The 13,143-nt window shown below is 46.4% G+C and overlaps 1 protein-coding gene across 2 annotated transcripts in view; it reads left to right on the top strand.

Moving 5' to 3' along the window:
* Positions 1–4,499: 4,499 nt before the first annotated feature.
* Positions 4,500–13,143, top strand: part of SCARB2 (scavenger receptor class B member 2) — a 67,809-nt gene continuing 59,165 nt past the window's right edge. The window contains exon 1 of one of the 2 annotated variants that reach the window (XM_065877854.1): positions 4,500–4,729. In XM_065877854.1, coding sequence (XP_065733926.1) covers positions 4,613–4,729 — 117 coding nt within the window. In that variant the 5' untranslated portion in view covers positions 4,500–4,612. The remainder of the gene's footprint in view (positions 4,730–13,143) is intronic. The other variant, XM_065877855.1, reaches the window with a different exon arrangement.

Below are 13,143 nucleotides of genomic sequence, written 5' to 3' on the forward strand. Positions count from 1 at the left end.
TGTTCTCTTCTAGGAGTTTTATGGTATTATGTCTTATATTTATGTCTTTAAGCCATTTTGAGTTTATTTTTGTGTATGGTGTGAGGATGTGTTCTAACTTCATTGATTTGCATTCAGCTGTACAACTTTCCCAACACCACTTGCTAAAAAGACTGTTTTCTTCCCCATTGTATATTTTTGCCTTCTTTGTCAAAGATTAATTGACCATAAGTGTGTGGGTTTATTTCTGGGCTCTCTATTCTGTTCCATTGATCCACATGTCTGTTTTGGGGCCAATACCACGCTGTTTTGATTACTGTACCTTTGTAGTATTGTCTGAAGTCTGGGAGAGTTATGCTTCCTGCTTTGTTCTTTTTTCCTCAGGACTGCTTTGACAATTCTGGGTCTTTTATGGTTCCATATAAATTTGAGGATTATTTGTTCTAGTTCTGTGAAAAATGTCATGGGTAGTTTGATAGGGATCATACGTACTAAATCTGTAGATTGTTTTGGGTAATATGGCCATTTTAACATTGTTAATTCTCCCAATCCAAGAGCATGGGATACTTTTCCATTTCTTTGAATTATCTTCAATTTCCTTTATTAATGTTTTATAGTTCTCAGCATGTAAGTCTTTCACCTCGTTGGTCAGGTTTATTCCTAAGTATTTTTTGATGGAATTTAAAAAGCTATTGTTTTTTACACTCCCTTTCTGATATTTCATTGTTAGTGTAAAGAAATGCAACTGATTACTGTATGTTAATCTGTGCCCTGCTACCTTGCTGAATTAGTTTATCAGTTCGAATAGATTTTGTGTGGAGTCTTTGGGGTTTTCTATATATGGTGCAATTTGGATACTTTTATTTCTTCTTGTTGTCTGATTGCTGTGCCTACAACTTCCAATACTGTGTTGAATAGAAGTGGTGACAGTGGGCATCCTTGTCTTGAGGCCTCATTGTTTTGTTTTGTTTTGTTTTTTGGCCATGCCACTCAGCTTGTGGGATCTTAGTTCCCCGACCAGGGATTGAACCCAGGCCCTGGCAGTGAAAGCACGGAGTCCTAACCACTGGACCACCAGGGAATTCCTGAGGACCCTCATTGTTAAATGTGCCATGCAGCAGCTACCCCTTGTATGTAGAGATGGAGGCTCATCTGGAAGGGGAGATGATTCAACAGCACAAAAAAACCCAAACGTAAAAGTGCCAATGAGCGGAGGAGGTGACGCATCCTACAGAGCCGAAATGAGGAGGAGGTCTCAGGAGCTTTGGAAGCTTGTATGAGAATCTGGGGGGGGGCTTTGGGCAAAGTCCCTGTCAGTAGCTGCCATGGGATGGAGAAGATGAAACCGAACAGAAAGACAGCCAGGCCAGGAGCTCAAAAGTCGTCAGCTCTTTACGTTAGGAAAGAAATTGCTGTGGGATCACAGATTGCTATTTTGGGAACATGAGTTTGTTTGTTTTTTTAAGCTATTTATATTTTCTGTAATTTAGGTCCTTTTTGTTCTCTCTTAGTGTTTAGTACATTTTAAAAATGCTAGTCTGGTCAGCTGTGCTAAGAGGAACCAATAAAGAGGTTTTTGTCCAGTTTGGACCAGAGTTTTAAAGGGAAAGCAGCTTACCAACCACGTGACAAGGTGGAGACAAGGGCCGTTGCCGGAGTGAGAGAGCCTCAAAGGGAAGGTACACCAAGAGCAACTGAGTTGGAAACTGTGGTTTAGATGCTCCCCCCACCCCGAGATGCGTTTATCAAATCTGGGTCCATATCTCCATCCCCGCAGTCTGTTACTCCCCTAGTGGCCCAGACAAGAGGCAAGAAGAGACCTCAATGAACAATGAGAAGGAACAGCACCCTGGGATTGGTGGCCCAGGGCTGGAGTGGGCGGGTCACCATGGAGTTTGCCCTCCAGAATGCAGCCAGCAAACAGAAAAGCTGGTCTTAGTCTGGAGATGGGGGAGGGGTGTTCAATGTTAGCAGGAACCGCGGGGTGCCACGTACTCAAGCAAGCAGGTTACCAAATCTTTTTTCTAGTTAATGCAGGAGAGGACACACACAGGCTGCGGAGGATCCCGACTGGTGCCCAGGAAGGGGATGAGTGAGGGTTACTGGGACACAGGACAGAGCTCAGGTAGATAGGTGGAATCTAAAGCAGAGACAGGGTCAGAACGCCCAGGCATCCTGGCCGTGAGGTTTGGAGGAGCTGAGTCATTCCAGACTCCACCCAGGCCTGGTTCTCTGGGACTGCTGCTCGAAGACCTTTGGTAGCTACAGATGGGTAGAACTGGGATTGGGCAGCCACTATCACTGCCAGAGTCACGGGCTCAGGCCTGCCCTCACGGTCTGCTCCAGTTATCTAAAACCTAGTAACATGCCCAAACGTAGTGGCTTAAAACAACAATAGTCCTTTATTTTGCATTTCAAGCAGGGCAAGGCAGAGACCACTCTGCTCCACGTGCCGGGGGCCCATGACTTAAATGGTTGGGGACAGCAGGGGGCTGGCAGGGCATCTCCCTGTGGTCTCTCCCCTGTTCTCTCCAGCATGGAGGCCTCAGGGTAGCTGAGCTTAGTGGTGGCTCAGGGCACCAAGGGCTACCATTTCCAGAGGCCCAGAGAGAAGCTGCAAGGTGTTTATGATCTATCTTAAGAAGTTCCAGGATATAGTGACTTAGTGCTTTCCATCCCTAAATCCAGCCCAAACTCAAGGGAAACGGTATAGACCCCACTTCTCAATAGAAGGAGTGTCAAAGAATTTGCCACCATTTTTAATGCATCACAGCATCTCAGCAAGTCAACAGCAAAGTCTCCCAGATGAACCCCCTGTTCCCAGATTCTCACTGATGGCAGCTGGGAGGCAGCAATGCACTGGGTAGAAAAAGTGAGGGCTTTGGAAGTCACCGGGCCTGCATTCTGGTCGAGGCAGGATTCACCCCTCAGCAACTGGTTGAGCTTGTTAGGTTACTCACCTCTCAGAGCCATGGTTTCCGTGTGTGCAAAACGGGAATACTACTACCATAGTGGCCAAGAAAACGTACTCTCAGAACTTGCAGTGCAGAGCATAGCTGACCAATGGCCCTGTCCCAGCTGCTGAGGCCTAAAATCTATCCTCTGATCCTCATCCCCAGCTTGGTGCAGAGGCCAGTTTCCTAGGGCTGCCGCCAGCCCATGCCTAATGACAAGAAGCCTGTTCCTGGGGGATGCTGGACTCCTGGGACAGGGCAGCTTGGCTTAGGATCCCCCAAGGCCTTGCTGAACTTTCTTCGAGCTTCACTGTAGCATAAGATGCTTCCTTCCATTCAGCCTTCCCTCCTCACCTCTCTCCTTCACAAAGGCCACACCTGCATCCCAGGTCCAGCTTCCTGTCCAAGTGCCCTCATAAATCTCTGGCACAGTGCTCCCATCTGGCACTGCTTTGGGGGAACTGGGACAAACAGCCACAAGGCTGCTGTGGGTATTAAATAGGTGTGTGTAAGCACCTAGCCAAGGCCTAGCATATAGTTGATGTTCATTCAACTAATATTTCTTGAGTCCCTGCTGAGTGCGGACTTTAGTCTGGCTGCCTTGGGACATATTGGTGAGCAAAGCAGATGAGAACATCAGGGCCACCTGCTTGAGCCTCTTGCTGACCCCACTGAGCAGGGATAAAGTCTCAACTCTCCTATGGGACACAAGAGCCCTTGGAAGTCTGAGCCCAAGGGGCCTCCACACCTCTCATCCTACATTGCACACCTGAGCCTAGAGTCAAAAGTAACTTCTTTCCTCCTACCATCTTGCTTTTTCACCCTCAGTGTCTGAACACAGCTTTTTCTTCTCCTCCAAATACTTCTTCCCTCCCTTGCACACACCCCTCACGTGACAAAACAAACCTTTACCCATCCCCCAAGGCCCCGTTCAACTGTGAGGTCCTAGGTCGCCGGGGCAGAGGTGTGGTAGGCACAGATCTCAGCACGCACCTCGTCAATGTTACATTGCGCCTTAATTGCGGTTCACGGTGTCCCCGCTAACTTGTGAGCTCGTCTAGAGCAGGCGCAGGGTCGTATGCATCCTGAATCCCCCGTGCTTGGCCCGCAGCTCGTATCTGGGGAGGGGGTAGAGCCGGGGAGGGCAGGCGATTTTCCGGGGTGGCCGCGGGGCCTGCGACGAGGGGGCGGGGGGGCGCTGCCGGGCGGGGATCAGGGAGCCGCTGGCGCTGGGGGGCCGCCGGGACTGGCCGCGGGTCGCGCGGGCCGAATCGCGGCAGCCGCTGCGGGGCACATGACTGCGGGCTCAGCCTCCGCCCCGCCCGCTTCCCCGCGCAGTTGCCGGCTGTCGCCTCCCGGGGCTGCGGAGAGCCCGGCCGGCGAGCGTCCCCGCCCTGCGCGCTCCCTTTCTCTCTCGAGCTGCGCCACAAGGGCGTCGCGGCTGCCCCGGCCAGGGAAAGCGAAACCAGAGCGCGCCTTCCACTCCCCATCGGCCGGCCGGGGGCAGTGGGGCCGCGCTTGCCCGGCCGCGGAGCCGGGAGCCAGGCGCATCGGCCGGGCCGCAGGCGCCCGAGGGTCCCGGGTCTTCCGGCCGCTACCGCGGCGGCTGCGGCGGCGCCTCCTTCCCTCCCTGTTTCCCGTCCAGTCGCCGGCCGCCGTGCCCGTGAGCGGTGCGCGGAATGGGCAGGTGCTGCTTCTACGTGGTGGGGACGCTGTCTCTGCTTCTGCTGGTGACCAGTGTCACGCTGCTGGTGGCCAGAGTCTTCCAGAAGGCCGTGGACCAAACGATCGAGAAGGTGAGGCGTGGCCGGGTGTGTGTGTGTGCGTGTGCGTGCGCCCGCGCGTGTGTGTTGGGAGGACACTTCCAGCCCACCCTCCCTCTGCTAAACCTTGTGCAGGGAGGGTCTGCACCCCGGCGAACCCTCTGGACTAGAGCCCTGCTCTCCTCCTTGTCTTCTTGGGGTGGCTTGGTAAGGGTTAAAGAAGGAGGAAAGGAATGAGAACGCTTCTGTTCCTTTTAGAATAATAAACGAGACTACGGATCTAGACTTTTAAAGAATTCACTTCTCTTTTCTTGTTTGCATCCCCGCCCACCCCGGGCCCTCCCTACGCCCCAATTTCTGTTGGGCCCAAACTCATTTTCCTCCCACTTCATGAAGAAACAAAACTAAATGAAAGACCCCACAGGTGTGTTGGCTGCTTGCTGTGGCCTTGGAAGTGATGTGGGGTGGGATGCGAAGCGGGTGTGTGGTCTATTGTGTCCTTGCCTTCCTGGGCTGAGCCCATGCTTGGTAGCCAGGCCACGCCTTTGGGCTGGGTGACTTTCCAGTCCATCAGAGTCTGTGCTTACCGGCCGACTTAGATGTTTGATATCTTGTACCAGCAGTCTGTGTTGCTTTGTTTCACCGTGGATTCTTGCTCTTCTCAAACAGCCGTAAGCTTCAGGCAGAGATACATTTAGATCCTTAAAAGAATCTGAGCCCATCTCTTCCCCCTAGATGTGTATGCTGGAGAGCTGGTCATTTCAGATTTCTCCATCCTATGACTTCACCAGTAGTCATTTCTCCTGCCCTTTCACCTACACCCACCAACCTGTGTGGAAAGAGGAACCAGAGAGAGTTAATGGGATCGCTTTTTCCTTTAAAAAAAGATTATTGGAGCGGGCTTTCTTGTTAGCACCCATAACTGCATGCCTAATTTCTTCCACTGGTTGACACTTGCTGTTGGCAAGATAATAAAAGCCCCGGGCCTCCTCCAAGATTGATCACTGCACTCCCCGTTAGCAAAATTGTTTCGTTCCAGGTGGCAAAAGACATATTCCTTTAATAGAGCCTTTTCTAAAGGCCATCAATTACTTGAAATCTGACGGTTAGAGGCAACTTTAAAAAAAATGCCACGGCAAAGCATAGTTTAATTTTTTTAAAGTTCACATTGCCAGTGGGAGACAAGGCCCACTGTCTGAGCTGCTCAAAGGCCATTGTTTTCTCTGAGCACCCATGTTCAAAGAAAAAACTAAACTGAATCTCTCCACGCTTGTCCACCAGCAAATCCACGGCAAGATTGTTTAGGGATGTAACCTCTTGCTTGGGTGACTAGAGTTAAACAATCCAATTGCAGCCAATTGAATTTTCTTGTGTGGCTTTGAAAGGCTGTTTCAGGAGAGCCCTGCAGGTTGAGTGATCTCCGCCGTGTCTCAGATATTATCAGCCTCCTGATGCTCTGTGGGTGTACATTCATGGGCGGTGCGCAGGGAGGATGCCGGGCGGTGTGGGCTGTAAGGCAGCTTGGCTGGGACTTGAGTTGGTGTTGATATTTGGTAATTGGCTTTTAAAGGTGGTTTTCTCCATGAGGAATGGACTCTGATCTGACTGATAAATTATAGTACAGAGGAAGTGAACTTTCAGAATTGCCTCACCCTGTTAAGGAATATCGCACAATGTGGTTTGTGAAACTAAATGACAGGGCTAGTTTCTGTGGACAGGTGTGGGAATATCGTAAGGCAACCAGAGGTCACGCATTACCATCATTACCATTCTGCTTTCCTGGATCACCTGTGGGATGGTAGCAAGAGGTGGCGGGAAAGAGTAAGGTCTCTGCAGGTCAATTCGTGGGCATGAATCCTGGCTCCCCTGTGTACTAGCTAGGTTACCTTTGGCTGGCGCTTAACCTTTCTTGATTTTAGGTTTTTCCATCTGTAAATGGGGATAATAACAACTTCCGTAGATAGAAGGACTATAAGAATTATTAGAGGAAATGAGTGTACTTTTCATGGGGTATAGCTAGTATGTATAGTTATTTGTAAAGGATACCAGTTTTATTTTCGTTAGAAGGCACGTAAGCAAAGAAAAAATACATGAGATTTGAGGTCGGGTACCCTATGTTCAAATCCTAGCCCTGACACTTCCAAGCCTTTTGCCTCTGAGCAAGTTACTTCTCTGAGCCTCAATTTCCTTCCTTGGAGAAGTGAGGATGTTAGCCATCTTGGGCACAGCGGTGCGTTTACCATGAAGGTCACGAAGCTCACGCTTTGGGTCCCTCGCTTGCACAGGCCCTTCCAAAGCCTTCTACCTAATTCTGTATCCAAAATGTTCTTTTCTTAAGGAGGGCCTCCACACCATGTACAAGCTTCACACAAACCCACGATCTGCCTCTGTGTGTGCTGTTGTGAGACCGAGTGAGGTAATCTGAGCACAGTCTCAGGCACGGAATAGGTGATCAGTTATGGCTGCCATCATTCTTTCCATTAATGTTGTTATGGAAAATTCATTCATAACTTGACTTTAATATACTTGTAACGTAATCCACCCTGATACTCCCAGTTCTTAATTTTTTTCATTTGAAGACTGTGTCCTGTCTTGTCTACATCAAAAAGAGAAGAGAGAAAATCAAATGAGTAGGTTGGGTTAATTGTGAGAAGCTTAGTAACATAATTCCTATTAGAAGAATTTGTTTCATGTGATAATTATCTTTGATCCCACAGTAGCCAGGGGTGATTGAAGGGAGATTTTAATTTTGGCCATTGAATAGAGTGGAAGGAACCAAGACCGTTTGGTTCCATTCTTGGCTTGTTATATTATGCCTTGCATTGGGCAAGCCCTGTAATTGTTTCTCTTTACTTTTCTCACTTGCAGAAGAGGCAGAGTAATGCTTCCCTCCTTGGCCCACACCCACATCCTGGGGGATACTCTGAGCATTAACCAGGCCTTCTCTGTCGTGCATTTTAACCTCCCTGAAGACAGAGCTTTGCAGAGACCTAGCAACCTCTTTTCCTCCCTAGAATCTGGAAGGGCAGGATTTTAATGTGACATTCATCTGGTAACCCTGCTAATTGTTCTGACACCTAGTGTAGTGCCTGGTACATGGTAGGTAGCTCAAAAGCCTGCTGCCTCACTTTTGATCATTTTACTTGAAAGAACAGTGTCCTGAGAATCAGCAGAACTTGGTTAAAACTCCTTTTTCTGTCACTAACAAATACTTGGATTAAACTGGACAAGCCAAGTAGCAAAGTATTGAACCTCTCAAACCCTTAGGTCCCTCATCTTGAAAATGGGGGTAATAAGAATGCCTACCTTTGGGTTGGCTCAAGAATGAAATAAAAGGATTGATGGAAAGCATATAGCACAGTCCCTCCCAAGCACCTGACTTTGTTATTGCTATTTGTATAGGCAACATATTTGTACAGACAACAGTAAACATTTGTTATTGTTTCCAGCTATTTGTTTCTCATCTAGGAACTGAAGCTTATATAGTAAAGTCCCTTCTAGCTTCAAATTTCTGAGATTCTATGACACAGGCATACGACCTGTGCTTGAGAATAGCTCTGCAGCTCAGGATATTAAATTTGCCTTTAGGCTTGTTGACAGTTTAAACATCTCCCAGAAATTAGGACACAGAGCTGGCCAAAGTCAGGGCTGGCTAATAAGAGATGGGCTGGCAAGGGAAGCAGTGAGAGGGCAAGAGACTGTTGACACTTTGCTTCCTATTCACAGACCAAGGAAGAACGATAGCCTTAGGTCTCAGCGGTGAGACAAACGGGACAGATTCCCTTACCCTTTGCCAGAACCTGAGGCTCTGGGCAGGTACCAGCTGGCCTCCATCGGGAGCCAAAGCAACTTTGGAGTTGTTCTAGTGCCCCAAGAAATAAAATATAATCACTGATAATTTAACCAAGTAACATTGATTGGTGAATATGTGGGGTCTTTTTTAAAGTCAAATGAGTAAAACATCTTCATTGGTGTTTATGTAAAGACAATCAAGTATATGTAATCTTAAAGGGCTCCTTCTTGCCCGGCTACCTCCTCTCCTTAGCTGTCTCTTTTCAGAGTTAAGAAAACATAGAATCTTAGATTAAGAAAAAAACCTTAGGCATCACTTAATCTGTTATTTTCTAGTCAAGGAGACTGAGACTGTCAATTTTGAAATGGATGGTGGTGGGTATCGAATTACCTTTACACCTATGTGGCACTGGATACGTTGCCTGTGACAGTTCTGGCTTATTGACACCTGTTATCCCGGAGCAGTTACTAGCACCTTCTTTCCTTTCAAAAGATTCGTGGTGACAGAAAATTCTACCCTCACATATCACATTGTCCTCCACTTCTTGGCATTAAAGAGGGGCAATGCTCTCTGAGGAAACGAGGCACCCTCACGCGAGCTCAGGAAAGAGCTAGACGTAGGGGCTCCCCTGGTGGCGCAGTGGTTGAGAGTCCGCCTGCCATTGCAGGGGACACGGGTTCGTGCCCCGGTCTGGGAAGATCCTACATGCCGCGGAGCGGCTGGGCCCGTGAGCCATGGCCGCTGAGCCTGTGCGTCCGGAGCTTGTGCTCCGCAACGGGAGAGGCCACAACAGTGAGAGGCCCGCGTACCGCAAAAAAAAATAGAAAGAGCTAGCCGGCTTTTTATAAAGCCGGAAGAGGAAGCTCACAGAAATCGAAGGGTAAGAACCATAGCACAGTCAGGCCTCCTGCCAATCCAGTAGAAACTGGAAAGTCAGCAGGACCAGGCACACTCTGTGTCTCCCATGCGTTCCTCTGCTTTCCCCACCAACCAGCTTCCTCTGGCCCAGGCTGTTTCCTCATCTGGACCTTCCCCAGCCCTGACCCTTGCTGAGCCTCCCATGAACAGCTTCATCTTGCAGTTCCTTCTTTCCAGATTCGTGATAGAGTCATGTGATTGGCTCAGCACAAGCAGAAACCATAGATCTGTAAACAGAGGCCGTATCCTTGCCAGATTCTTGAACTCATAAGCAAAATTATCCGACTCCTCCCTGGCTTTTAGAAACATGATCTGGTGACATCAAAATCATATTATGTTTCTTTCAGCTGTTACTAATTCATGGTGACCGTGCGTGCATTCATTACTAATGGTTAAGACAATGGAGTAAACCAGTAATTCTCAGTGTTGTCCCTAGACTCTAGGGAACCACATCAGAATCACCTATGGAAATTTAAAAAATAGAGACCCCACCAGCCCTGCTGAATCAGAGTCCTTAGGAACAGCACCCAGGTCAAAGAGCTAACCATGAAGTCTGTGACTGGTTTGGATGGTGATTGTGTTAACCCATGTCTTCACTCCTTGACATGGCAATTCTTTTTTTTTTTTTTTAACTTTGTATTTTAGTCTTTATTTTTGTTTATTTTTCTGGTAAAAAGAAATACATGCCATTGTAAAAAGTCAGACAATAAAAATTAATAAAAGAAAGATTACCACTGTTACATATATTGTTGATTAATCCACATTTTTTCATTGTGCGTATATAGTAATACATATACTTTACAGAAATGGGGTGCTTCTATTTATTTTTAATTTATTTTTAATTTGCTGTATTTATTTTTAATTTCAACTGGTATGACTAACATATAAGAGTTGATAATTCTAGTTGGGGCCATTACTCTTAGTAATTATTATTATTCTGCACGTTTACTTTAAAGGAGATATCTTTAGGGAGGGAGGGGAAGGTTCTAGATTGTGAGAATCGTTTTTGTTTTCTTGTTGAATAAAGTACAAGATTTCATTGTCAGGCCGCAGTGAAGGGGCCATCTGTTCTGCCAGACACTTGCTTGTTTCCCAGGGAGGAATCGGCAGGTGGGATTATAAGATCATTAATGAAAACACAGGATGTTGGCCAAGTGACTGGGCATTAATGGCCTATATCATCAAGATATATACTCTATATACATGGTACATTACATGAAGCGACTGTTTTTTTTTATCAAAGCTGGTAACTAGTCAAAAGCAACCGAGGAAAATAAAGGCTACTTTCAGTGTTAGCTCTCTATATCCAAAAGCAGTTTTAGGTATATTCTTTGGCAGTCATCTGTTTATTTAGCAAATATCAATATTTAATGAGTGTGAACCATTTGTGAGGCGATGTGCTAAGAGCTATGGATACAATAGTAAATGAGACACAGTCCTTACTCTTATGGAATTTATGACCTAATTCAGACTTTTGGGGCTCAGACCCTTTTATTCTCTTAACAATTATTGAAGACCCCAAAGAACCTATATTTCTGTGGGTTATATCTATTGATATTTACAATATTAGAAATTAAAACGGATACATTTTTAAAACACAAGAATACACAAATACATATTCCGTTAGCTGTCAGAGCGATGACATCATTACAAGTTGTGTGACCTCTAGAAAGCTCCTCTGTATGCTCCTGAAAGGATGAGAGTGAAAAAGGAAGATTATGTCTTAGTATTATTAAGGAAATAGTTTTGACCTTGGGGAACCCCCTGAGAGGGTCTTGGGGACCCCCAGAGGTCCTCAGACCACCCTTCGAGAACTACTGATCTGGTTTCATTTAATTAATTTTGTTGATTTTTAGAATAATTTAAAAAATAACATAATGTCTCTGCTTTACTTCTGTAAGGTCAGTTTGGAAGCTGTATTATTAATGTTTTCAAACCACCAGGATTTTGTTTAGTTTGTTATTGGGTTGGCCAAAATGTTCATTTGGTTAGTGAATGTTCAGTAAAGTTCTTGGCGAAAATGAAAAATGTGTCTTTTATGTTTACTTAAAACCGAACGAACTTTTTGGCCAATTCAATGTATATTCATATGTCCTTTGCGTTTCATTAGTCCAGTGTGAAGGATAGTAGTCTGGGCCATTGGTGATGCAGGTTCAGCAAATCTCCTGTCTTTTCCTGCATGTGAAACAAACTGGACTAGAACATAAGCAGCTCCATAATTGAATTCCTTGATAATTCCCCTCTAGCCTCAGCCCTGCCAGGGATTTTCTATTCATATGACACAGTTTAGTATTTAAAGCTAGCCTGAAAGCTCTCTTTGAAGGTAGGGGTCCTGCCTTATGTAGCTTTGTATCCTCTTCCCAACCTGCTGAATGAATGTCATACAAAATAGATGGTCAGGGCTTCCCTGGTGGCTCAGTGGTTGAGAGTCCGCCTGCCGATGCAGGGGATGCGGGTTCGTGCCCCGGTCCGGGAAGATCCCACATGTCGCGGAGCGGTTAGGCCAGTGAGCCATGACAGCTGAGCCTGCGCGTCCAGAGCCTGTGCTCCGCAACGGGAGAGGCCACAACAGTGAGAGGCCCGCATACCGCAAAAAAAAAAAAAGATGGTCGTTAAACATTGCGTGGATGAATGGAAGAACGAAAACTTAACATCTTCCGGATGATTTTGTTTGTATATTGTTATTTAGCTTCACATTTTTGTTCCGCTCTGTAGGCCAGTGGTCACGTTTTCCTCACTAATAGTTTATACCTTTAAAATCTGGAAAATTCACCAAATAATCCAGCTTTGCAGCTTCTCCGGAAACATGTAGCTGTTTTGCAGTGCTGACCCTATCACAGTCCTGTGTGGCAGCAGCCTGGGCAGAACAGAGGCTGCTAACCTCCCTCCCTGTTCCCACCATGGTCACACCCCTGTTGTCCCCTGACTGCAGGGCTCAGTGAAGATGCCCTTTGTCACGGTGCTTGCTCTGCTGTCTTTCATAGAGTAGAGAAATATCTGTTTGTGTTTGATGCTCTTTACCAAAAGAAGGAAAATGAAAGATAGCCTGTGTTTAACAAAATGTGTTTAACAAAAATGGGAGAGGGCATATTTCTGTGTAGAAGTGAATATTATTGCTGGGATTTGGCTTGCAAATATGTACAAACCTGTACCTGCTTCACTCATTGACCTTCCCCACGGGGCTCCTTTGGCATCTGAGTTTTATACTCTTTCTAGAGAAAGCAAGGCAGAATGCCATTGTTATGGGAATGTAATCATTACTCTTGCAAGTCCCATTTTAAGGATATTACTTTTAATACTATATCTCTGATAATCCACAGTAATGGAGGGAAGAGGAGACATAGAACATTACTTATTTCATCTTTGAGGGATATAATCACAACCAAACAGGTTGTAAAAGAATGACTGGCTCCACAGGTTACACACAGAAGCCAGCATGATTGTCACGGCCACACTTCTTATTTATTCACATCTTAAAATACTTTCTCTCATCCACTCCTTCAGCCTCTTCCCCCCAACACCCCGCTGGCTGGAATCCACATATATTTCCCCAATTTTCACCTGGTCCTTTTGATTAAGTTTCTGTCTGGTGGCTGCTTTTTCTTTAGGCTGGCAGTTCTCAACCTTGGTTTCACATTTGTAATTACCTGGAAGTGTTTAAAAAGTCCTCTAGTGTGTATTTTGTAGCAGGAGCTTTTTCAGGATAACTGTTCCACCTTCTTGTCTTGTATGTAAT

Source organism: Phocoena phocoena, chromosome 5, assembly GCF_963924675.1.
Source record: "Phocoena phocoena chromosome 5, mPhoPho1.1, whole genome shotgun sequence".
Classification (NCBI taxonomy): Eukaryota; Metazoa; Chordata; class Mammalia; order Artiodactyla; family Phocoenidae; genus Phocoena; species Phocoena phocoena.